This window comes from Vipera berus (genome assembly GCF_964194415.1).
Source record: "Vipera berus genome assembly, chromosome: 3".
Lineage (NCBI taxonomy): Eukaryota > Metazoa > Chordata > Lepidosauria > Squamata > Viperidae > Vipera > Vipera berus.
The window spans coordinates 62,549,501-62,577,184 of NC_138204.1; the positions used below are offsets into that span (position 1 = coordinate 62,549,501).

The 27,684-nt window shown below is 35.4% G+C and overlaps 1 protein-coding gene across 2 annotated transcripts in view; it reads right to left on the reverse strand.

Annotated features, from left to right (window-relative positions):
* Positions 1–27,684, reverse strand: part of FAF1 (Fas associated factor 1) — a 201,143-nt gene that overhangs the window by 79,307 nt on the left and 94,152 nt on the right. For both annotated transcript variants that reach the window (XM_081323426.1, XM_081323427.1), the window contains exons 8-11: positions 22,853–22,939; positions 3,560–3,655; positions 3,014–3,140; positions 738–801 (exon numbers count right to left, since the gene is read on the reverse strand). In XM_081323426.1, coding sequence (XP_081179552.1) covers positions 738–801; positions 3,014–3,140; positions 3,560–3,655; positions 22,853–22,939 — 374 coding nt within the window. The remainder of the gene's footprint in view (positions 1–737; positions 802–3,013; positions 3,141–3,559; positions 3,656–22,852; positions 22,940–27,684) is intronic.

Sequence of the window (27,684 nt, forward strand, 5' to 3'; positions counted from 1 at the left end):
TCTTCAAAATTAAAACTTCAAAACCAAAATATCAAAACTCTGAAAAAATGAACTGCATGGAGTCACATTACCTAAACAAACTTCCAAGTGATCTCTCTATTTATTTATTTGGCTGGATTTAGAGACCGCACAATTTCCAACAACTCGGGGTGGCTTGTGTTTTTAATGGTAGGAAACAATAAAAGGAAAGGGAGAAAAAAAAAGTCTTGTTCTGATAGAAAAATTCTTTTTTAACTTGGCCAACCTGGAAAGAGTAGAACATAAGTAGAAACTCCAAGAAGATTGCAGCCATGAAAAAAAATATCATGAAATAGATTGTTGCTCAATTCCAACACGAAAAAATACCTTTCATTATCTGAAAGCCATTTATTTCTATGCCAAGTAGAGGAGACTGACACTGAGAAGCAGAATGCAATGAGCTGGCCTGTGGTTTCAGATCTTATTCCCATGCTGAAGTGCATGACAAGGCAACGAAAAGAAAAATAAATGGGAGGCTCAAACTGAAAATGAACTATATTTTAGATTTGCAAGTCCATTTCTCACGGAAAGGCAATGGAACTTTCAGGTCTCTACCTGATATTTTGTTACCTTCTACAAATATTGCACAAAATTTAAGCATGGTATATGCATGTATTAGAATTCGTTGGGAGAAGCTTGCTACCCTGTTTCATGCAAAAGGAAGCAATGGTGATGATGATGATATACATGTATAAATTGTACTTAGTTATAAATCTAACCTTGAAGAAAATTCTGCTGTGAATTGTAATAAGGCATCTCCTTCATTTTCAGCATTTTCCGGCACTACAGAAGGAAAGGAAAATATTGCAAGTAAATCTTAACATGCAGGTTTAAAATATTCCTTTGCCATTTAGCCAAATTTTATGCTAGCTCTACTTATCTACCATATCAAATTGTTTAAGGAAAAGAAGATGAACTATTCTTTGAAGATGAATGAATGAATACAATGTCAATACTATAATCTGAAAACACTAAGCAATTTATAAGTGGCATAACTTGATACAATAAATGACGCACCTGTAAACAACTGAACCCAATTTAAGGTGCTAGTATTAGCCTTTAAGCAGAAAATGACTTATTACAAAGATTGCCTTTTTTCAATAAAATTCAAAATGTACATTGCAATTAACTGGCAAGATCCTGCCTCTAGTGGCTCCAGCTTATAATACAGGAGCCATGAGTTGAATCTTCTCTACAACAGTGTCCCAATTACCACACTTTCTCCAAGTGATAATTATAGGTCTTCTTTCAGAGACCAGCTGAAAACACGACTGTTCATAGACATACCCCTAAAATTACCCATGGCATTTAACCTACCCCTCCCGCAACTATTTCCTGGCTTTTAACCATCTTGGCTGATGAAAACTTATCAGAAACTTAAAATCTGCACTATTGTTATTTTCTCAGCTGTTATTTAGGTTATTTATAATTTGATATACTGTTATAAAGCATTGTCAGCAGCCCAGAGTTAATGTATTTAGAATGGGCGGCACAAAAATTTAATAAATAAACAAATAAATAAATAAATAAAATTGGAATTAATTAATGATTTTGTAAAACATTAGTAGACATGAAATATGTATATCTTCCATTTTTAATACTATACTATAATAATGTCATATTCAGTTAAAATATGTGTTATAATGAGAAGATCAGCAGAACACAGGAGCTACTGAAATACATTATAGTATCTTGTGGGAGGAAGTTGATCCATATGAAGACCAACTTCAGCTAAAGAACTGGCAGGTTTGATGTCACATTTTTGGGTATATAATAATAACAGAAGAGAAGAGAAAGAATTGGAGAAAATCATAAAATACAAATGCTTACAAATAGAAATAGAACGACAAGAGCAAAAAAAAAGCAAAGATAGTGCTGATAGTAAAAGGTGCTTTGGATGCATCCAAAAACATCTTGAGCATCATTTGAACAGCATTAGCTTGATAACATCACTATCAGTCAGATGCAAAATGCAGCTTTAATTGGAACAGCTTACATCAGGGGTGTCAAACTGCCAGCCTGTGGGCTGCTTGCATCATGCGGAGGCCGCCCCCCCCAACCAGCTCCGGCAATGTGAAAAAAGTCGTGATATATCGCAACACGTCACATGATGCGACGAGTTTGACACCCGTGGCTTACATCATGTAACAATTCCTTTTACACACCATGAAACAACTTCTACCTATCCCAGGTCCTTGTGACGGCCATAATAAGTGGATAAAAATACCAAACTCAGTCTAATGCTATATGACCAACCATAGTAATAATAATTGTACTGGTGGACAAAAATGCCAAATCTAGGCTAAACATCTGGCTGACTGTGCAACCAGCAATAACTGTACTGGTAGAGTTGCTTGATGACAATATGTGCAGCATATAAATTTGCTAAATAAATAAATAAACAATACAATATAATAGAATAACATTACCTATAATGGTTATTAATTTGTATTGAAAATTAATACACCCAATTAATAGCTTTTTAAGTCAACCAAAAGACTTTTCTAAAATATCTATTCAATAAATTAACAGAATAAAAATTTCAAAGAGATACAGGTAAAATTTGTTCAATAAAAATGTACATTTATTAGATTTAACCTAATCTGTTAATAGCAAAAAATACAAGACTATGCCATTACTAATATCGCAATAAAAATAGCATTGAGTGAAATAATCATGTTTATTCGTGACTTTAAATAATTTTTGTTATTAATGAAAGTTCCTGAAAATCTCATTCCCATTTACTGGTTATTTGCCTAGAACACATTTATATAATTTGCAACTTCATTTCCCTCTTTTTTAATGTTAATTTTGTATAAGAAACAGATTATATTATCTATTATCCCTATTATATCATCCCAAAAAAGTCACACTGTAGTCTCAAAAAGTATGTGCAAAATCATTGAACACTGAAAAAAAAATACTGTTTTCTCTCCCCATCCCCCGTTTGTCCAAAGTTGGGCTTATACTACTCACAATACATAGTAATACTTACTCATTGGAGATTTTCTCAGTGCAGATGATGCCATACCAAACATCTCTCCATCATCCACCCCAAATTCAGTAGCATCTTCAAAGTCATCTCCATCACTGTCACTAACCATATGTACATCTGTGCATTGCTAATTTAGTAAAATTGATAATAAACCAATTATTGAACCAATAAATGTCAATAGTAAGTTTCCATATTTAAATATAAATGTCACCAAATTTTTATCCAAAATCTTGACATAAAATTTCATTTTTATTTTCTAATAAGAAAGCATGCATATTTTTTTGAAAATCAGTGCAAATAATATAAGAAAATTTTAAGTTTTTTAGAATTTTAGCAGTTATTTTTATTTACATAGTAAAGAAATATTATTACACTAACGTCTTATTCTTTAGTTTCCTTGTAACACCTTTATCAAATAAAATAAAACAGCAGATATTATGCCATAAGGTCAAAGATAAGGCAGAAATTAGACATATAATTTCATTTTCAACAAAACTTTAATAAAAGTTTATCTGCCAACTGTGTGGAAAAAAGGGGTTGTCTCACCTCTTCTGATTGTTCTCTAGTTTGTGCTGGTGAAGACCTTCTTCCAACTGTAAGTCGATGGCAAGGATAAGAGATTCCTGAGGCTGCTAAAGTAATCTAAACAGAAGACATGTATTATTGAATTATCTATCAGATTTTGTTAAGCATCAGAAATCAAACTGCAGTAGACATAAATATCAAGATACATTCTTTATAAAAAATAAGAGCATTTTCAACCCTCTCATTTTCATAGAGAGACCATAGGAGAATATAGGATGAGAAGAAAAATGTTCAGAGAAAGGTAGGATAGCAATCTAAAACTAATGGGGTTGTCAGTGCTTCTATCATAGATTTTTTTTGCAATTAAGAATACTACTGTTGCTGTTATGAAAAATCAAGCTTTTGATAGTGAGTGCCATACCATGTGCACTAATCAAACAGATGGTAAGGCTGAAGGGGAACTCAGACACAAAACAGGTTATGTAGAAAACAAACACTGGGTCAGTCAAAAAGGACTCAAATGCCTATACACCAATGCCCAAAGTTTGAGGAATAAACAGGGTGAACAAAAATCCAAGTACATGAGGGCAGATATGATATCACTGCCATTATGGAAACTTGGTGGGATGAAACCTGTAGCTGTATAGTCCATTCATGGGTTTCATCCCACCAAGTTTCCATAATGGCAGTGATATCATATCTGCCCTCTGTTCCTTTCAAACAATTTAAAATCATCTTGAATGCATTTAGATCAATATAAATGGGGGGGAAATGACATCGCCACAGGTGTATACCATAGGCCACCGAACCAAATAGAGGAGATAGATGAACTTTTGCTGGTCAGTTAACTAAAATGTATAGGAAGCACACCACAACAGCAATGGAGGACTTTAACTACCCTGAAATCAACTGAGGGACAAACTTTGTACCTAGTGGAAGGTCAAACAGATTTCTGACAAACTTAGCAGAAACCTTTGTCTCCCAAAAGGTAGTGAAGAGAACTAGAGAGTCAGCCATACTGGGTTTAATTCTCACTAACAGAAACAAAACGATAGTAGACATTGAAGTATAGGAACCTTGGGGGGTAAGCATGAAATATTGGAATTCAACATTATACAAGCACAAGCAATAAAGCAAAGTCAAACTAGAGTCTTGGACTTCAAGACAGCTGATTTCAGTAAACCCAGATACAGCCTGAAAAGGATTCCATGGATGAGAATCCTCAAGGGGAAAACAACCCTTTGAAAAGCTAGATTATATAAGCCCAGTCTAACACAATGAAGAAGAAAAATAAGAGATCTCAATAGAAACCAGCACTGATGCACAAAGAACTCTCAGATAAACTGAAAGACAAAATGAATAGTATAAAAAATGGAAAGATGGGCACATAATTAAGGCAGAATATCAGCAAATAGTTCGAACCTGCAAAGATGAAATCAAGAAAGCGAAGGCTCAAAATGAACTAAGGCTTGCAACAAAAGTCAAAAATAATAACAGCAACCACAACAGATTATTTCAACATGTAAAAAACAAGAAAAAGCCAAGGAAACAATTGGTCCATTAATGGGAGAAAATGGCAAGAATATGACAAGAGCAGGGACAAAGCAGAACTGTTTGATTCATTTTATGCATCTGTCTTTACACAAAAGGAAAAAATAGTCCAACCTAAAAAAAACAACCCTGTAAAATGCAGATTAGGAAGGCAAGTCAAAATAAGGTAAGAGAACTCCTATCCACTCTAGATGAGTTCACTAAACCATATCTTTCAAAGATCCTGGAGCATCAGGGAACTATCAGATGACTGGAAAAGGGCTGATGTAGTTCCCATCTTTAAAAAAGTGAAAAAATGGATCCAGGAAACTACAGACCTATCAGCCTGACATCAATACTTGGGAAAATCTGGAAAAGATGATCAAGCAAAGAATCTGAGAACATCTAGAAGCAAACAAAATCATAACCAAAAGCCAATGCAGGTTTTTCAAGCAATATCTCCATCAATGATTTAGACGAGGGGATAGAAGGGGAACGCATCAAATCTGCCGATGACACCAAGCTGGCAAGAATAGCCAACACTCCAGAAAATAGGCTCAAGATACAGAAGGATCTTGATAGACTTGGACACTGGGCCCAATCTAACAAAATTAAATTCAATGGTGAGAAAAGTAAGGTTCTACATTTAGAAAAACCAAATACAGATATTGAATAGGTGGTACCTGGCTCAACAGTAGTAACTGCAAGAGGGATATTGGAGTCCTAGTGGACAATCACTTAAATATGAGCAGTGTGCAGCATGCCAGAAAAGCCAATGCAATTCTAGGCTATATTAATCAAAATCACGTGAAGTGTTAATACCACTTTATAATGCCATGGTAAGACCATACTTGAAATATTGAATCCAGTTTTGGTTGCCATGATATAAAAAAGATGTTGAAACTCTAGAAAGATTGCAGAGAAGAACAACAATTAGGGGACTGGAGACTAAAACATATGAAGAACAATTGCAGAAAATGGGTATGTCTAGTTTAATGAAAAGAAGCACTAAGAGTAACATGATAGCAATGTTCCAATATCTAAGGGGCTGCCACTAAGAAGAAGGGGTCAGCCTCTTCTCCAAAGACCTGAAAGCAGGACAAGAAGCACTGGATGGAGAGAAACAATTTAGAAGTAAGGAGAAATTTCCTAACACTTAGAACAATTAATCAGAGAAACGACTTGCTTCTAGAACTTGTGGGTGCTCCAACAATGTAAGTTTTTAAGAAGAGATTGGACAACCATTTCTGATTGAAAAGGTAATTGGACGAGAAGACCTCCAAGGTCCCTTTCAAATCTGTTATTCTGGTATTCTGTTAGGATACAGGAAGGTAAAATGGAATGGGATAAAAGTACAGAAACTGAGTAGAATCAGGGATAAAGATATTGAACAGAATCAGTAGTAATGTTTTAAAGTTCTTATCAATGGAAGATATTTAGATACTTCAGAAATTTGAATAATACACTGTAATTTGTGAATGTATAATCACTGTTCACCACTGAATGTATAGGAAAAATGTCATAGCTTAAAAAAGACTAAAGTGTAGTTCTGTTCATCTACTGATGAATATAACTGGTCTCAGAAGGTAAAGCTGGAAGCTGAAAGTTTGATGTTGGTCATTGGTCAGAATGAGCTGAAATAATTTCTTAAAAAAATAACTTGCGATTATGTTCAGGTTCACTTTAGTAGAAAACCCCTTCTTTGTTGTATCTATTTCCATTTCTTTGATACTCAAATGAATATATAACTATCTTAAGGTATCTCCCCTGTTCCCTACCATGTAAATATGAGTATATAGCCTTGGTTAATAAGCTGCTAGGCAATCAAGTTCCTCCAGGTAAAAATGCACATATTATTGAAAACAAAGACATCAACAATGAATTGTACTGTCAAAATCAGTTTATTACAGTAACCATTTTAAAATTGATTAATTTTTGCATTTAAAACACAGAAAATGTTCTACCTTCCATGTCACTCTATATATAATCCAAAGCCTAGCAAATACATTGGGAAAAACTCCTTTTTATTCCCAATTCAGGGTATTTTTAATCACTTATGTGCTAGAAGTCATAAAAGCCTTAATTTCCTTCAGGTTAAAGGAAGCTGATTAAGTGTGCTAGCTAACCAAGTGAGTGTTGACCTGCCTGGACTAGCCTGTTGACACATTCTTGTAGCAAGGTTAAATAACAATTTAGTCACAATTTTAAAATCACAGAGTTAAAAGGAAATGATTATTTTTGAATAAATGAAATATTAATGCAGACATTTATGTCAAGCTCAATTATCAGAGAAACTCTTTCATACCTAACACAGAATCTGCACTTACTTTTGCAATGGTGACACTGCTATTTTCATCATGTTTTGTTCAGTATGTTATTGGGCTCTAATATAGAAAAATAAATTCCTCATGTGATTTTTTGCCTATATGGCTAAATATATCCAAACCTTCTAAGTAGCACACTAAAAGTGACCAATGTGAACACATTTAAGTACACTTGTCATTGTGATTAAGTAATTAGAGCCAAAATCTCACAATGAATAGCTTCTAATTTTCACTGGCTTTATCCAGATTTAGGAATGCTTGGTAGAATGAAGCTTAAGTGACTAAGTATTATCAAACTGAGACTTACTTTATCTTTAAAAAGTAAGAGCATTTAAGAAAAGACAGACAAGTGAACATGGTGCTGGTCATTTGATGCTCCTTTGTTCCATAAGATCAATAGGTTTTTAGATAAAAACAGAATATTCTTTTTTCTTTTTTATTCATATCTTACAAGATATGGACTTGGGAAGAGGGATCAGCATGAATCATCCCTATATGATCAAATGTGAATTTCAACTACTAGAATTTTGAAATCAACGGAGTAATCAGTAAGCATTTTTAGATTAAGTTTATACAATTGAAGAGGGAAAGCCAAAATGGCATTTAATATTGGGAGATAATTAAGTTTTTATATCCATGTATTATTTCAATTTTATACTTTTTAACACTTTAATCCATTAATGCATTTAATAATTATCACTATCTCTGCTAAAATAACTGTTGTTAAAAATGACAACATTCAAAGCAAACTATGAATTTAAGAAAACCATTCCCACCCAATAAAAGAAAGACTAGATATAAACAACAATCCTTCATATTACCTAGGTTTACCAGTGATATATAAAACTTTTTAAAAGCCACTGAGCTAAATCCTGATTTTTTTACTCCAATAAATATTTGCATGTAACCTACATTTGTATATGCATGCACAGACATGTGTTTATGTACAATGGCTAGAGGCCACACTACAAATAAGGAAAGTATTAAAGTAACATTAATTGAATTAATAACTATAATTAAAAGTAATTACCTGTAAAATAAAGCAATCTGTTTGCAAAACAATAGACATCCTATCTAAAAATCCAGCCTTAATAAATTCTTTAGCATTCAAACTGCACCACTTCACTCTATCAGAGATTGACAGACTATGGAATTCTGGACTCAACAGGCACAAATCTTTATAAATCATATTGAGTTTTAGTGAGTTTCTGCAAAGGAAAATATCTTCATCCAGGAAGACTCCACAAACTGATTTTTTGGAATTTCCTGAAGTATTGTTGTGAAGAAAGACAATAAAGAAGGATTTCCCGCGCAAATACAAATTCTCCACTCTTGCAGGGCTTCAAAATGAAGATAATCTAATTTGATTTCACTACTTGCATCTCTTGTCTATTTATTTGCTATTTACAGTACCTTTACTCTTATCATTTCCTCAACACATTTAAGAGGATGCCGAGCTCCAACTCAGAGGTAATTATTTAGGGAGGAAGATAAAAACATAATCCTTTAGAAAGTATTGAGATTAAAAAGAACAAGTAAAAATAATCCTAATTATTTCTGCAAAAGATTTAATGGTAGTAATGTATTTATTTATTAATAGTGGTTTTGTTATTTATGTAGTTATAACTAAATGTAGTATAGATAAATAAAACAATTGATACCATAGTGCTTTCCAATGATTTATAACATAATATAAAATAAGGAGGTCCAATATAGGCTAATAATATTAAGTTCTATATAATCCATATATTGTTACAGGTAACTATTTATTTATTTATTTATTTGTGTTTATTTTCAAGCAACTTCACAAGGACCTATGAAAAAGGAGAGTTTAGTGCTTTTTGATAATTCATCACTATTTTTTTTAAAATTGAACTGATAAAAGAACACCTGGCTGTATTTTGAATTAATATTCAATTCTGGATTATTCATTTAAGAATGTAGCTAATCTCCAATAGAGCTGACATAGACCTTTTCCTTCTCTAGGTCAGTTGCTTCTCCTAAGTACAACTTCTTACCATGAAACAACTCAATTTCATCACAGTTTTTAAAGATGGCTTATTTAAGCAAAACCTTCATTAAGTTTGTAACCTTGTTTGTGTTTGATCACAATCTTAAACTGTGATAACTGAATCAGAAAATGAAAACTTGTAATTATTTCAGCGGTGAATCAGAGAGGATGGTGGGAGAAGAATGCTGACTGGGAACACCCCAAAGCTCTCAAAATTCTACTGAATATTTTTCAAAATTAACAAAAAATGTCATATACATTTAGTGATTATTTCATTTCTCTTTAAAAGTTTGTAGTGTTTCTACAATTAGCATAATGCTTTAAAACCAATTAGTTTCATCTTTTCACAGGAAATGAACTTATTTTTATTATGAAAAATATAGACATAACATCAGGCAATAACTTTTATTTTTAAACAATAACTGGATCCCGCCCCCCACCCCAAAATCACTAGAGTGGAGTGTTTTCACGTTCCAGCAGCACCAATGCATACTTTATCCTCTCATAAAGTGCTGCTGAGATAATTACTGCTGACAGATTTATTCAAGGTTCATTTCACTTTTTCTCTAGTTTTGCTCTAGTTAGAAGTGCAACAGAGCCCATGGGAAGATCCACCCCTCACACCTGTTAAGTTTCTTCATGTTACTAGGGCCAGTTTGGACATGTCACTTCGAATTAGCATTGTAGAAACGCACTAAGTGTGACAATTACTTATCACAGGTTTAACTTATAGGAAAGAGAGAGGAGAAGAAGAAAAGTTTCCAATTCAAGCCCAAGAACAGTGTCCAAATACGAAATTTAAGTCCTTTAATACAGGTTGTAAGAAATTCCCTCTGAAACTTACAAAAGAGTTCCCATGGCAGAAATCCTGAACAAAGATCAAAATTAATATAAAGAACTAATCGTGTGTTTTTAAATGAAATAAATATTTTCTTTGGGCATTCATAAAAATTAAATATTATTATTCTAATTTACTGATATTATTATAGAGACAGAAATGCACGTGCGCATGCACACACACACACACACACACGAATAGATACACAGAGAAATACACAAAACCCATATTCTGCAGACTGCCATACATTTACTGAGAAGGTAACTGAAGGTTTGGATATGCTGTAAGGGAGATGTTGTTGTCCTGCTTTGCAGTACTTGTGGCTATGTTTCTGTAAGGGGGAGAATAGGCTGAACCTGAACCTTAGTAACACAGTTGTTGAATGCACATCAGGGCTCTCTAATGTCATGAAGTTTTCTCCCTCGTTACCACCCATCTAGATTACTGCACATTATATGGGGGCTGCCCTTAAAACATTAGTCAAAAACTGTGATTGGTCCAGAATGTGCGTTTGTGTGTCCTGATCTCGTTAGGATTCTGTAGATCCTGCACTGGTTATTAACAAGTTTCCAGGTACAATTTAATGTGCTGGTTTTGATCTCTAAAGCCCTTTATGGCTTGTTACCTGAATCATTTGCTCCAACCAATATTGGTTTGACTTTAGAACAGCTAGTGCTATTCCACCTATTTTAGAGCTCGAGAAATTGAAGCTAGAAGGTACTCCTTCTCTATAGGAGCACTAGTGCTTTGAACAGCCTCTTGATGGTCATCAGACTGGGCTTCTCCTTCCTGGCTTTCCAGAAAATGTTAAAAACTGAATTATTTCAGAGGGCTTTTTCGTAAGTTTGCATTTGATACTATCTTGTTTCTTAGTTACTTTTCTTTCCTTGTGTTTTCCTGTGTTTTTCTTTCATTTTTTTTATATTCTGTGTGTTTATGTTTTTGTGTTGAGTTTTAATTGATTATTGTTATTTTTACTCAGATTAGTTTTAACCAGATAGTCTATGTTTTAATCCTTGTTTTATATATACTGTAAACTGCCGAGTCACTTTGTTTGTACAGGGATATAAGTTTCATTAATGAATTAAAAATATGTTTTGAAATATAGAGTAAGCCAATCACATTAGAATACGTAGCAAATATTACAACCATCATAACTGATAAGTAACTTTACACTTTCCTCCTTCAGAACAGAAAGTTTGATAGCATTACAGTGAGCAAAATCTGCCCTGTGTCTTCACAGTTAGATTAATGCTAAGATGCTCAATGCCAAATGCAACACACAGGTTTTGTATAAACCCATTCACAGCGTGTCTTTTTCATTAGTTCTTCTCTCTTTCTCAAATTAAATTTCAGGTCAGCTGAATACACTGTTAATTCTTTAAAATTTCTAGTTCATTTAGAAAAATAGCTCCCAGTGATATTGTATGTACTCTGGCAAGGCACTAGTGGGCAATAGCACTTAGCACTTAGACTTATATACCACTTCACAGTGTTTTACGGCCCTCTCTAAGCAGTTTACAGAGTCAGCATATTGCCCCCAACAATCTGGGTCCTCATTTTACCAACTTTGGAAAGATGGAAGGCTGAGTCAACTTTGAGCAGGTGAGAATTGAACCGCTGAACTGCTGGCAGCCAGCAGTCAGCAGAAGTAGCCTGCAGTACTGCATTCTAACTACTGCACCACCACGGCTCTACATGGGGTTTTTGTTTGCTCCAACGTACACACTTTCTACAAATATGAACACACACTGGTACTGGAAATGTCTTTTAGGACTACAGGTAGACCTTGACTTATCACAATTGGGACCAAAACTTCCAGTGCTAAGTGATGCAATCATTAAGTGGGTCCTCAGATGACCGTGCCTTATTTTATAAGGTAAATATGTCAAGCTTTTCTAGTAATCAAGATTATTCAGAATAAGTAAACAATATGTTAGCTTTTTAAAGGATGTAAAAGGAAGCTCACAATTTCATATACCAATGAGATTCAAGTATATATCTCTTAATAATTGTTGGATATGCGTAAATCTTCTACAGAACTAGCTTAGGCTGCTTTTCTTTCAGAATTCCAGAAATGTAAATTTCAATCTGTCAATATGAAGAAAAGATAAATCACAAGGGAAGAGAGTTTGGGATCATTTATCTCCTAAAGTATAGGAGTGGGTCAGGTTGTTGTTTTTTTTGTCATGGCATGTGTAAAGCTATGGCTAACCTCAATTTGTATCTGGGCCTACCATATACATTAATATCTGTGACTGGACCTGTTATATTTCAATTTGCAGGTTATGTTAATATAACGAACTTAATAGAAACTGAAGGCTACACTGAAGTGTTAAATCCCTGCAGCAATATCAGCGAGTCACTCTTTGTCTAATAATTGCAAGCTTGGGCATTCTTTTAATGAGTTTTGTGAATATGTCATCACAAAGATGAAATAAACTATCAAGTCTAAGGGGTATTATTTTCAATAACACAATTCCGAAACATTTCAACACATTCCATTTTGATTCATTAAATACTCCAACACTGAAAGAACAATCCCTAGACACCAAGAAGAAATGTGTAATGTAGCCAAAGATTAGAATATAATTTTAGGCAACTGTTCATATTAATAACCATAAGATCTGGAAAAAAACAACTCCAACTTCTCTACATTTGATATTTCTGCAATATCAGCTATTGAAAATATGGATATTAATATTTTTGAACTTATAATCTGCCTACGAATATTTCACTCAAAATAACTCCCTTACATCAGTTGTTCATGATCATTTGGGGGAGGGAACGTTGGCCAATCCAACAGCAAAGATATTATAGTGACATTAGCAGAATATACATACTGTGGGGTTTGGGGTTGCTATACATGCCACAATTTTATTAAAAATAAAGAATTGCTATAATTTACACTATTATACCTGTGACAAAGAGTAGTGCATAATTGGCTTTTGCCAATAATTACAAACATCAAAGATTTAGTAAAAACTTTCTTGTTTAAAAATTGCAATGACATCTCCCAGGGATATGAAATCTTCTTGACAAATTGCCTATATGAAAAGTTTAAATAATTTAACATTATATGGCTTTCATTATGGGAGGTGCCTCTTCAAAAATGTCCATAGAATCAATGTGTTACAACTTTTTATTTCAGACAATTATTCTTTTCTCCAAATAGGCTTATAAGCTGCATGTTAAACCCTATTGAGTTCTATTTAATTTGTATTTGTTTATGCAAAGATTTTTAAGTAAATTGAAGCCTCAAATTCTAACAGTTCTACTGGGCATCTCCGAACACTTTTGGTTTTTTCCTGCTTTGTGGAGAAGTTTATTTTTCAAAGTGGCTGGAATAGTTGAAAGAACTGGTACTGATATTTTAAAAAAGCAAACAAAGCAAAAACTCTTGATGGGAATGTAGAGTTCAATTATATCACCCTTTGGACTCTGACCTTTCATTTTTGCAAATACTCTATACTCGCTTTGGGTAGTGTAATTTCTACTGTTAATAATTCAATTCTGACAATACAGATTCTTATTTTATAAGAGAACATCAATTAATTATATTAATTTCAGGGACTTCTACATGGACTGACTTTCTAGTTATTTAACTGGTCCCTTCCTAATACAGCTAAGTCCTCAAAGTAAACACTTTTTTCAGCTGCTTAAAAGAAACCAAGTATGACTTTGCATGGCTATAGAACTATAGAACAGTGCTGCAACTTTAAAGTTTCAATCTGCAGCATCTACCCTGTACTTTCTAACCTGGCATAATTAATTCAATCCCTTTCTACTCTGAAATCTCCACAATAATAAGAACTTTATCAGAATGGTGTTAGTAGAAGTAGCGTAGCAAACAAAAATCCCGCCGGGAGCAGTCTAGAGCCCTCTCTTCTAAGCAGTTATCATTTTCTGAATTACAGGAACTATAAAAGGACACTCTACTCAAGCTGCCGCTGAATGTCACCTGAAAAGCAATCACAAAAGGGCTCTGTCGTGGCTTATCTCTGAGCTCTGTCACTACGGCAACCAGCAGGGAATAAGTATCCATGGGTCTATGAATTTAAGAATCCCATAAAAGCCAGGGCTAAAAAGGCATGTGCAGACTCTCAGAGATTGACTGCATTAATACATTAGCAAATACTGTGAAACACTGGATAAATGTCAGCAATTATGGAAAAAGCATCTAATAACGATATTCGTTGTCTGTCAAACCCCCGTGAGGTTTGATATGCAACTGCCACTCAAAGAGCTGCTGGTAATTTTATCTCTTTTATACTTCTGAATTCAAATCATTCAAATTGGAAAGTAATAAACTGTATAACAGCTTATTTTGAACCTAATCACAACTGGGAGTAGGTAGATAATGCAGAGAAGAAAACAACTGTTTTACTATACAGTAGGAACAGATTTTACTAAATGTCTGATACATACTGTAGATTTCACACACTCACAAAAAAAAACCACACATACCACAATCCTGCTCTAAAATCAAACCAGCCTATAAAAAAACCCGCATATCTACAAGCAGCCAGATTAAGATGAAAACAGGACAGGAATCAACATTGATATCCCTGCCGTAACACATTTAGAACCAGCAGCCATTAAGCAGATCTTTGCCAGCCAAGAGCAACTGATATGGACAGCTCCAATTCATCTAAAAAGCAGTGAAGAGGTCACCGTTTCATTTTTCAAAACATATCAATATATCAGTTAAGGCCAATAGGTCTTCACGGTAGTAAAAATAGACAAAAAGAATAGTTTCCTGATCTTCAAGTAAAAGCTTTTCTTGTCAGGTCATCAGCTAATGCATTTTTCCAAGAAGTTGGATTCAGCCATGTAATGACACGATCACCCCAAAAACATATACTACATAGGTGAAACACGTATGTATACATGAAGCAGTATTCAGGGGATTCGGGAGACTTTTAGCTATGTCAGTAGTTGGTGAAGCCCCAGTAGCATTATTAAAACTAGTCAGAAATATATGGGTACTATATGGGTACAAATGCTTCAGAGAAATTATCCTAGGATATTTTGAAATTAGAAAGAAAACAGGTATTTTTGTTCCCTACTGAACAAAAATGGGTTATATGTCAGCATTATATGCACATGTGCCCAAAGACATTTAGAAAAATTAACCATCCATAATTTATTCACTTTGGTTGAAGTTCAAATGCAGAAGCTCATGTCCTGGCAACATAGAGAGAAGACTCTGTTTCAAGATAATCTTCAGAAATAAAGTTATCATAAGGGAATGCAATGACTTTTTAAAAATCAATAATGTACTTTTTGTTGTACGAAGTAGTGCTACCTAAAATGTTGAAGTACACTATTCTGTTGGAAAAGCTGGCTGAAGAAAGAGATACAGTGACTTTGTTAAGGGTATACAAGTCTAGATTTATTTATTTATTTTTATTTTATTTTAATTCCATTTATATCCCGCCCTTCTCCGAAGACTCAGGGCGGCTTACAAGCTTAGCAGTAGCCTTCATTCTATGTATATGCCTGCTTATTAGGGCTTTCACACACACCCCAAGCGGCATTATTACAAAGTCAGCTTAATTGCCCCCAACAATCTGGGTCCTCATTTTACCTACCTCGGAAGGATGGAAGGCTGAGTCAACCTTGAGCCTGGTGGGACTCGAACCTGCACTAATTGCAGGCAGCTGGTGTTACTTAAGGAGGCATTAGCCCACTGCTCCACCAAGGCTCTATTTAGCCAGCAAGTGAATGGAAGATTGTTTCAGAGCTTTATATATTTCATAATGAACTCTGTTATAAAGGAATGTAACCAATTAATAAAATGATTCCATGACCAGCTCTTGCCAGACTTTTAACATCTCAGTACAAAACTACATTTATATTTCTAATCTTCAGAGTATCCAAGTTCCAGCAAAAGCAATAGCCAAGCACAACTAAACTGAGACATGCTTTCAGGTTCTGCATGAGAGGAGAGGTAATAGAGATTGAAATAACAAGCAGCAGCACAAGGCATTATTTATTTTTCTGAGTGTTATGTTGTCTTTCTCTAGGATATCAAGGTGATTTTATTTTATCTACACAGGAACAAGTGTAAGAGGTAAGTTGGAGTGAGGAGGAACTGGCTGAAGTTACCTAAAAAGTTTCTATATTTAAGACTCTCTGTAGTTCTAGTCCAACATCTTCACCACTGTATCACTGTTATTAAGTAAGTAATCCAAAACAGAGAAGGCTGATATGTTTCTAGCATAATAATAACCACAGGACAAGAATAGATTAGATGGGGCTACAAAACAGGATAAGGTAAAGGTAAAGGTAAAGGTTCCCCCGCACATGCGTGCTAGTCGTTTCCGACTCTAGGGGCCGGTGCTCATCTCCGTTTCAAAGCCGAAGAGCCAGCGCTTGTCCGAGGACGTCTCCGTGGTCATGTGGCCGGCATGACTAGACGCCAAAGGCGCACAGAACGCTGTTACCTTCCCACCGGAGTGGTCCCTATTTTTCTACTTGCATTTTTACCTGCTTTCGAACTGCTAGGTTGGCAGAAGCTGGGACGAGTAACAGGCGCTCACTCTGCTACGCGGCAATCGGGATTCAACCCGCCAAACTGCCGACCATCTGATCGACAAGCTCAGCGTCCTAACCCACTAAGCCACCGCGTCCCTTACAAAACAGGATAAGCATAGGTTTATGGACAGGATTTTTTTTAATCTATGCTTTTTATGCTATTTTCAAACACTGTGTAGGAGTGATAGATACACAATAGGTAAGATGGTCTATAAGAATATAATGCCTTTGTTTGACCTTTGTTAGACAAAAAGTATTGGAATACTATTTTTTTATTCCAAAGACACAGGTTGCTTACACATTAGTCTTTTTTTAAAATAATCAATAGAAACGCATTCTATTTCACACAATGTGTTCTCCAAACAAATAACGTGGATTTCTTGGCTGCACATACAAATCGATACCATTTGGATTATCTTCTATTTTTTATCCCCAAAGAGACTTTTTTTTTCTATGGAATCCGATGTGATCAATGTTATATTTGCTTCTAAATTTATACTAACTTTCCACTTAATAATTTCATATTGGATTAACTTTGAACGTTCAAAACCTCTAAACAAAGCATTTAACTGGATTCCTAGGTCTGGAATAGTGTAAATTGATTAATTTAACAACTGTGGTGGAGCAATTTTCAGTCATTTAGTGATGTGAAAATATTTTTTTCTGCTGGTGCACATGATGCTGCATGATTTCTATAAGTCAAAGCATGATACTCCTGTTGTAAATGTTGAGAACATACAGTGAATCAGAACATTTCTCCTATTCCATTCAATATTACATTTATAATGCATTTAAAGCAAGCGTTATAAAATAGAATCATACTCTTGTATTCTATACACTATAATATTTCTGCTGAACTGTCAGTTGAAAACCTGAATCAATGATCAACCTCTGCTCCAAAATTCCAAATTTTTTGTTTAAAGCTATAAGGACTGTCATCCTGAAATCTTTGCTAACTTTACTTGGCTTCCCATAATATCCTGTAAATAAATTATAGTGGTAGATAGTACTTAGCAACACTATCTATTCTCTGTTCTCTGCTTCACTTCTTGGAGGTGGAGAAGGAACAGGGACAGGAGGGGGAAAAATCGCAATTTTAACTCCTAAAGAAATTTCAAGGAGAAGAAGGCAAGTGGTGAGGATGGTGGAACTACTGGGCAATTCTAAATCTAACTTTCCAGCTGTTTGAACATTGCCATAATCTGCTAGAAAGTTCAGTAAAAAGGACCTTGATCACCCTACCTTAGTCATGAAAACCAGCTGGGTGACTTTGGGCCACTCATTCTCAGCCCAACCACCTCACAGGGTTGATGTTGTGGGGAAAATGGGAGGGGGGGGAAAGGTATGTTAGATTTGTTCATCGCCTTGAGCTTTTTGTAAAAATAATAAAGGCAAGATATAAACAAACAAACAAATAAAATAACTCTTCTCCCTTCCTTCTCTCTGTGAGTCTGCTGTTACTGTTGTGGAATTGAAATTGGAACTAAATTGTTTTTTTATATATGTACTTCTAAGTAATGCCAATATGGCAAGAGTCTATTCCTCACCTGTTGGAATAGGCTAAAAAGGACTTTACACCAAGGCCTACCTATTCAATCTAAACATTAGTTTACAAAAAGTAAACTATTACTCGATCATGGTAAATGACATAAATGCCACTTGATTGAGCACCAGGAAATAGAATGTACTTACTTGGTTAACAGACTGTAAAAATGTGCAGCCAAAGAATTTCTTTCATTTAGAAAAAAACACAACTGAGAAATATAACTGAGAAACAGAGCAGAAGAAAAACATCCTTCTGGAATATGTGTTTTTCTAACTGTTTAAAACAACAAATTGTTCCTTGTAACTATTCCATAAAGTATTAATAATTTTTTTTAATGTGTTGCTATTTTAAGTCTCATCATTATAAAATATGTTCCATAAGATAATGGTTTAGGTTAGGGGGGGGGGGAAATACTAAATATGTGATGACAACATCAGACAATAGCACATAGCAGGACCACTAATCATGCAGGTAAAGTTTGTAGCAACAATTTTTCCCCCCCTCAAAATACCACATCTGAAAATTGAACCTAAATCAGGAGCTGTGCTTATGTTATAATGAAATGAAGCAATTATACATTCCCAATGCTAGCAATGTTTATATTCTATAGAAACTAAAAAGCCATTCTTAAAGTGTAAAATGGCATTTTTTAAAAAATTTGCTAGCTCCTTGTTTCTCCTATCAAACTTACACAGCATGAAAATATTTCCCTACTGGCTCACTTTTACCTACTGATTTTCTTTGTGCAAGTGGGCAAAAAATTTTTTTTTTTAAAGTCATTATTGACTGTACCCTATATTTTATTAGACTAAAAATCACAAAGAGGAGCAGTAGTGCTTTTAAAAAGTCTCTTGACTTTGATGCATTTCTGCATTTAATGCAAAAGAATGAAGCTTATTAGGTTCATAGGAGGCTCACTTACACAGAAACTAATTATTAGAAGTTTATTTAGTTGCCTGTTTGCTAAGGCAAAGGTTAACGAGAACTGCACTGAAAAAAACCTCCTGTGGTATAACAAAGTATTTTTATGCTGTATGAAATGTAAATTAAAAGTATTCTAATCAAGTCCGTCTTTAACTCTTTCATCGTTAGAAGTTATGATTAATATTCTTGAAGAGCCTTCACTGAGATATTTATTAAAAATTAAGTTATTTCCAAAAGCCTGGGATTTTAAAAAGGGGGAAACTTAACAGTTAACACTTAGAAACAGGCTTTATAAATAGCAAAGGAGGGGCAATTTTTCACACTGTTATTACTAACATTAAATCTTCATAAATATTAAGTTGAAGGTTCTAATTTCAGATAAAAATTAATTATATTTTTTGGGAGTAACACATTCAGAAATGTTTACACAGCTGACGGGGCTCAGCTGCAGTAGTTTCAAGCTGAGAGCTTTCTAGACTCATTTGCTTGAAAAGCAGATGACTTAACAATCACCAATTTCATTAAACTTGAAAAGGAAAAAGAAAATCACCTGCAACATTGTCACTTGTTAAAACAGAGTTTAAAACAGATTTGTGTGTTTTATTCAAGCTGGACATCCTATCATACAGAAAAGCTTTTCCTTTTTGTCTAGTTGGCTACTTTCCCAACAGCTGCTGGTATTTGGATTAGAAATCATGGGTTTTCAAATCCTTTCTGGCCTAAACTCAACTAGCAACAGATGACAATACACCAATATATTTCAGAGGTTGCAATTAACCTTGTCTATGTTTGTTTTTATCAAAAGCTTCAGTTCTACATCCAAGACAAGGACTAGCTACTTTCCTTGAAAATACCGGCGTGCCACTCTTGGGCCAAATGTACAGCAGTGACAGCCTTTCTTTGCCCCTGAGAATCTAAGTGAACTTAAAAAATGTGACAACTATTTTATAACATGCTACACATGAGATAGCCTATAATTTGGAATGACTATAAAGTCTCTACTACAGCCAGAAATATCTGGCTGTAGGTGAATTGTCTTACATATTAAAAACAAGTTTCAATTTATAACATTATGCATGCATTTCAATAGCTAACAAATAAGAACAAATAGGGCAAACTATTTGTCTTAGTACAGAGGGCAGGTACAATATTGTTACCATTACTAAAATTTAGTGGATGAAACTTATGACTGGAATGTACTCCCCTTTCAAAAGAGGAGGCAGAGTTGCATTATATGTAAGAAATCACTACACCTCCACAGAAATGCACAAAAACAAGGCTGAAAGCTTTGCTGAATGCATATGAGTTAATATAAAAGGAAAAAGAATGACATTGCCATAGGCCACTCATGATGCAAAAAAGATGCTGAGACCCTAGAACAGGCATGTCAAACTCGCAATGTCACGTGACCTTCGCGCAACATATTGCGACTTTTTCCCCATTGCCGGCAATTGGGTGGGCGTGGTTTCAGCGTGATGCATCCGGCCAGCGGGCCGGCAGTTTGACATGCCTGCCCTAGAATGAGTACAGAGAAGAACAACAAAGATGATAAGGGATCTGGAGGCTAAACCGTACAACGAAGAGTTGGGAGAAGTAGTCTAACAAAGAGAAGGACTAGGGGGCAGCATGATGGCAGTCTTCCAATATTTGAGGGGCTGTCACAGAGAAAAGAGGGTTGACGTGTTCTCCAAAGCACATGAGGGTAAGAGAAGAAGTAAGGGGTGAAGGGACGCGGTGGCTCAGTGGGTTAGGACGCTGAGCTTGTCGATGAGAAAGTTGGCAGTTTGGCGGGTCGAATCCCGAGTGCCACGTAACAGAGTGAGAGCCTGTTACTCGTCCCAGCTTCTAACAACCTAGCAGCTCAAAAGCACATAAAAATGCAAGTAGAAAAATAGGGACCACTACAGTGGGAAGGTAACAGCATTCCGTGCACCTTTGGCGTCTAGTCATGCCGGCCACATGACCACGGAGACGTCCTCGGACAAGCGCTGGCTCTTCGGCTTTGAAACGGAGATGAGCACTGTCCCCTAGAGTTGGAAACGACTAGCACACATGTGCGGGGTAACCTTTACCTTTACCTTTAATGGGTGAAAAATCATTAAAGAGAGATCCATCCTAGAACTAAGGAGAAATTTCCTGACAATGAGAACAATTAATCAGGCTTTCCTCTAGAAATTGTGGGTGCTGCAGCACTGGAGGTTTTCAAGAAGAGATTGAACGGCCATTTGTCCAATAGCAGGGTCTCCTGCTTGACCAGGGATTAGAAGACCTCCAGAGTCCCTTCCAACCTTGTTAATCTATCTTCTACCTGTCTCTTTCTACAAAGGAACAAGAAATACTTTCCCCTTCTTCCTATGAACTCTTTTTAAAAGTGTTCTTGTAACCTACATAAATGTAACAAAAATGTATAAAATGACACAAGGTTTTTTTGTTTTTTTTTTAAATACCCTCCCATTTTAACAAACATATTCCCCAACAGATATACAAGACTAACCACTTGTGATATTTTCTTGCAGGAACATCATGGTAGAAAACACTGTATGATTCACTGATCTAGTGTTGTCAAAAGTAATTGAAAAAACAGTTTACCAAATTATATTCATTCATTCATTCATTCAACAACATACACAGTGACTCTGGGAGATGTACAACATTAAAATCCAACTGTTAAAAATGCAATTTAAACCCCACTCAATTTCAACCCTCCTCACCCTGTGGAAGTGGCAACAGAATCAGGCAAGCCACTTGATCAGCTCTGAATGGGATCCCCAAACCCACTGACAAAACCATGTGTTCAAGGCATATAATAATAATAATAATAATAATAATAATAATAATAATAATAATAATAATAATAATAATAATAATAATAATAATAATAATAATAATAATAATAATAATAATAATAATATATCTATACCGCCCTTCTCCCAAAGGACTCAGGGCGGTGTACAGGGCAAATATAGTAAAAATACAATGTACAAAAGTTAAAAAATAATTAAATAATACAGCCAACTGTTGTTTTTAATGTAAAAATCTGTATTAAGAATTTTCTCCTAATTTAGAAGCCCTAAATTAATAGTTGCTTTAATGTACTATTAGTCAGATAAATTAGAGCATCTGGCCATTCTTGGTTTATCATGAAAAGCTAAACAGAGCAGGATATTTAGTAATTTTTTATTTTTTATTTTTTATTTTAATTCCATTTATATCCCGCCCTTCTCCGAAGACTCAGGGCGGCTTACAAGCTTAGCAGTAGCCTTCATTCTATGTATATGCCTGCTTATTAGGGCTTTCACACACCCCCAAGCGGCATTATTATTATTATTAATTGGATAAAAGACCACCAGGAAATGCGACAAAAAAGAAAACATCTGGAAGAAGATAATGGCAAACTGTTTTAATATTCTTACCAATAAAAGTGCATAGGTATGAAATCAACTGGAATCAAGCTTGACACAAAAACATCATACTAAATTACAAAATGTATTTGCATAGAAATATTTTTAAAATGTAACAAGTATTTCCAACAGAAAACCACAATATGGATTAGAAAAAAATACTACAGTATTTACGAAAATGCTGAATAATTATGACTTACTGAGTCATCTGTAGCAGAAGCAGGCCAGCCTTCCCAATATTGATGACGAACAGGGATACTAGTCAGGTCATACACATTTCGTTTAACCTGCCATAAACAAACAAACAAATGAATGGCTGCAAATGCTTACTTTATACAACCAGCACTCAGTAATAATTTAAATACTACAGTTGTGCCGTTCAAGTTGAGAAATTGTGATTTTTTTAAAGCAATCATTAAGACCTCTAACGAAAGCTAGAATCAAAATTTAGCTGTTTACTCCCATACCAAATGTTTTACAGACACAACCATCATGTTTACTGTAAAATCACTTGGACATAAATGTACCTGGTACATGTAGCAAATACAACACACAATGTACTGCAAGAAGGAAATGCCCTTCATAAAATAATTATTCAAATTTGGTTTCAAAGTAATCAGAAAGAAAGATTACATCAAGATTACAAATTCAGTTTCCGTATTTTTAATCTAAAGGTCCTAATAATAAAATAGAATCTTTTTATTTTTCAAACAATTCTAAGAAAGTGTCAAGGAAAGGTAGACTGGGAAACATGAGGCTAAAGAAAATAGTGACCTTACAGTGGAATGAAGTGGAATACAATGGAATTAAAGTGAAGTGAAGAGGCTGAGTTTACTCCTATGGCCAGACTACTGTATTATTTTTGTGGGTTTTTACCTGGGCAACAATATCATGTATCTTTGAAAGGGATATAAACATGAATCTGGCCCACTGGCTGAAAAAAGTTATCTTTTCCTTATCTATGCTTGAGCCTCTGCTCCAATTTGTATTTCTTAGATTACAACACCTATCCAATGAATTAAAAAATAAATTAACAAAAGTAGCATATTATAGGACAGAAGAGACTCCATGGTTATTTACTGCTCCTAGTTGAAGCATTCGGTCACGATGGGTAACAGCACCTGGCTGGCCTTCTCTATGCCAGGAAACTGTTAATGACAATATTTCTCTCTCATACTTTTATAAAATGGTGGGTTGGTCTTTATAAGTAGCCTCAAATCTAAGAAGTTGCTCATTGCAACATGCTGTATATAGACTCCAGAGTAAATTCAAAAACAGATTTTGTCCTATTGCAAGATCTAAGAAAATCAAACACAACATTGCTATTTTCATTTGTTCAATTGCCAATACTGTATATGTATTAACTATTACTTTAAAGTGGCCACTGATGAATAAAAGCACTTTATTAGGTATACTGTAATATGAGAATTTATTAGGCATACTCAGTGGCGTAGCGTGGGGGGTGCAGGGGGGGGCCGGCCGCACCAGGCGCAACATCTGGGGGGGCACGCTCACACTCGCAGCTCTCTGCCCCTGCCTGGCTCACTCACTCTCTCTCACTGCAGTGCTGGCTGTGCGAATCCGATCCGAGCCGCCGGGTTGCCGCCCACTGTGGAGGGGGGTGCCAGGCGTGCGGTGCGGTGCGGAGAGAGAGCGAGGGACTATTTGGGGAAGGGACAGTGCAGCGGCCGGGGCGCAAATTACTTGCCTTGCCCCGGGTGCTGACAACCCACGCTACGCCACTGGGCATACTCTAATACCGGATTTCAACTTACCAAGAACTTTGATTCTTTTACTGTGGTCTTTTTTGTGGTCTTTCTGAACCACAATAATTTTATCCCACTGCAGGTATTATTTGTCTAACAAATTATTATTAACACTAGATTGTCAAACTGTTTAGTTCTCTCTAAGATGAAACTGATTCTTCTATAAGCATGCATCTGACACAATTCTCTTTAGAAATATTCACTGAGATAGATAGAATGAGGCTATAGTAATTTCCACAACTTAATTCTTTCAATGTAGCACTAATATCCCATGTACATTCGAATGGAGACTTTCTGACTTAGCTTTTTACAGCCTTCTGATGGACATTTGCAGCTAATGACTCTCTATCAGTCTGGGAACCAACTCCCAAAGGTGCTTTTTCAAGAGACAACTGGACTTTCTTTCTCTTTGAAGACGTTTCGCTTCTCACAGAGCTGAAGAAGCTTCATGGATAAGAAGCAAAACATCTTCAAAGAAAAAAAAGGAAGTTCAGTTGCCTCTTGAAAAAGCACCTTTGGGACAACCATGACCTGGATGACTGAGAATCTCCGTAGACATCTGGGAACCAAAGATTATAAGTCACTAATAATTTTATATACACAAAGTTTTGAACATACTAATAGCATGTTAAATTTACATTCTATGTTACATAAAATTTACATTTTATTCTTAAGTCATTGCTTATAAGTAATCTCTCTCTCTCTCTCTCTCTCTCTCTCTCTCTATCTCTCTCTCTCTCTCTCTCTCTCTCTCTCTCTCTCTCTCTCTCTCTCTCTCTCTTGGAAAGTGATGCACCTGTTTAACTGAACTGTAGTTCAAGAAACCTTATGCCATAATAACTATATTTAATGTTCTACAAGTTTCAAAGTTGTTTATATTGCAAAAGTTTAAAAAGTTATTTCAGTGTCATTTTTGTGTACCAAACAAAACTTTACCTGATTAGTTCATAATATGGTTCCAGCAATTTCTATTTTGTACCATATCTCAGGAAAAGGTAATTATCTATCTATCTATCATCTATCTATCTATCATCTATCTATCTATCTATCTATCTATCTATCTATCTATCTATCTATCTATCTATCTATCTATCTATCTATCTATCTTTCACACACACACACTACACATACACATACAGATGCATAGGGTAACCAAGAAAATTTTCAAGATTTTGCATTTTAGATTACAAACCAATAATTCCAGAATGGGTGTTTTAACAAGTGTAGGATAACCTACAGAGAATAAAGATAAGCTTCCTAAACAGTTAAGAATACCTTAAAAAAAAGATTTCTTTTCCATATCAGGAGGGAACAGACATAACTACTACTATAGCTGACATAAGAAAATTCAGTACTATGATGTGTTTCCTAACACTAGTGTTAATATGTCCAGGAATAAAAGGCATTGAAAATAATTTTCCTATTTTATTTATTTCAGAAATTAATATTATTTTAATTAAGACACATACTATGAAGACAGGGAGTTTGCTTATCTAAGAAACCAATGTCAGTCATATAATAAAATCTACAAAAACAGCAATAAGAATAAATAAGAATAATAACTTTATTGTCACTTTGAATGTACACTAATCGGCATACATTGAAATGAAATTTCATCGCATACAGCTTTCAAAGGGTCACCACCTCCAATATACACTACGTAAATATGACAAAAATAAATAAATACAAAATTATGCATATATACCCACATATATTATATGACACAGAGAAACAACACAGTCTAGATTATGTATACTTGTGCGTGGCGAGAAAAATGAATCTTGCCAGTTTGCCAGATGGATGGCATAGGGAACAAAGCTATTAGCGAATCGGGTAGTCCTGCTAGAAATACTTCAAAACCTCCTTCCAGAGGGAGGAACAGAAACAGACCATAGAGTGGCTGTGTGGGGTCTCTAACAATGCTTTGAGCTCTAAGCACATAGTGATTAGAAGAAGCATCCTGAATACCAGGAAGTGAGCTTCCTATGATCTTCTCGGCTGTCCTTACCACTCTCTGTATGGACTTTCTATCTGAGGCACTGCTGCCACTGAACCAGACAGTGATGCAGTTTGTTAAAATGTTTTCAACTGTGCCTCTGTAAAAAGTGGCCAGAACAGAAGAAGAGTGATGTCCTGTCCTCATCCGACTCAGGAAACGCAGATGCTGGTTTGCACGCTTCACTAAGGATGACCAGTGTGGAGTTATCTGCACCCACAGATACCTAATACTGTTGATCACCTCTACAGTTGCACCCTTGATACTGAATGGAATATGACTATGCCGGCTCTTTCTAAAATCTACGATGATCTCCTTTGTTTTATCAACATTTAGAACCAGGTTACTTTTATTGCACCAGTCCACCAGAGCCTTCACCTCTTCCCTATACTGTAAGCATCTTCACTGCCACCCCAGATAAGACCCACCACAGCTGTGTCATCTGAATACTTCACAATATAATTTGTAGCAGATTTGGCAGAGCAGTCAGGGGTCATCAAGGTGAACAGTAGTGGACTCAGGACACAGCCCTATGGGGAACCCATACTCAAGGAGATGGAGTTGAAAATTTTCTTTCCAATTCACACAAACTGAGGCCTATCAATAAGGACATGAAGTATCCAATTACATAAAGGAGTATTAAAACTTAATAGGCCCAGTTTGTTCACCAGATGCTGATGAATGATTGTGTTGAATGCTGAACTAAAATCAACAAACAGCATTTGCACATGAGTATTCTTCTCCTCCAGGTGCGCCAAGCTAAGATGAAGCACACAGGAAAGTGCATCTTCTACAGAGCGATTCTTCCAACAGGCAAACTGTAACAAGTCAAACGTAGGGGGAAGGCATAAAACCATATAGTCCTTTACCAATCTCTCAAAACACTTCATCATAATAGAAGTGAGTGCAACTGGATGGTAATCATTAAGGCAAGTGATTATAGCTTTGGGGGGCACTGGTACAATGATTGCAGTTTTAAAACATGATGGAACCACGGCCTGATGCAACAAGAGATTGAAGTTGTCTGTGAGAACCATGGCCAATTGGTCAGCACACTCCTTAAGTACACCCCCGGGGATATTATCAGGACCCGCCAGTTCCCATTCTTCAACACCAATGAAGTACTAAATTCTGGAAACTGGATTCCTTACATTCTGTTCTAATTCCAAAACACAACACCGCGGTATTATGAAATAAACAGTATTCTCCTTTTTCATTCATTCATCTGAAACTCCACTGATTTCAATAACATTCCTTTGCTATTCTAAGT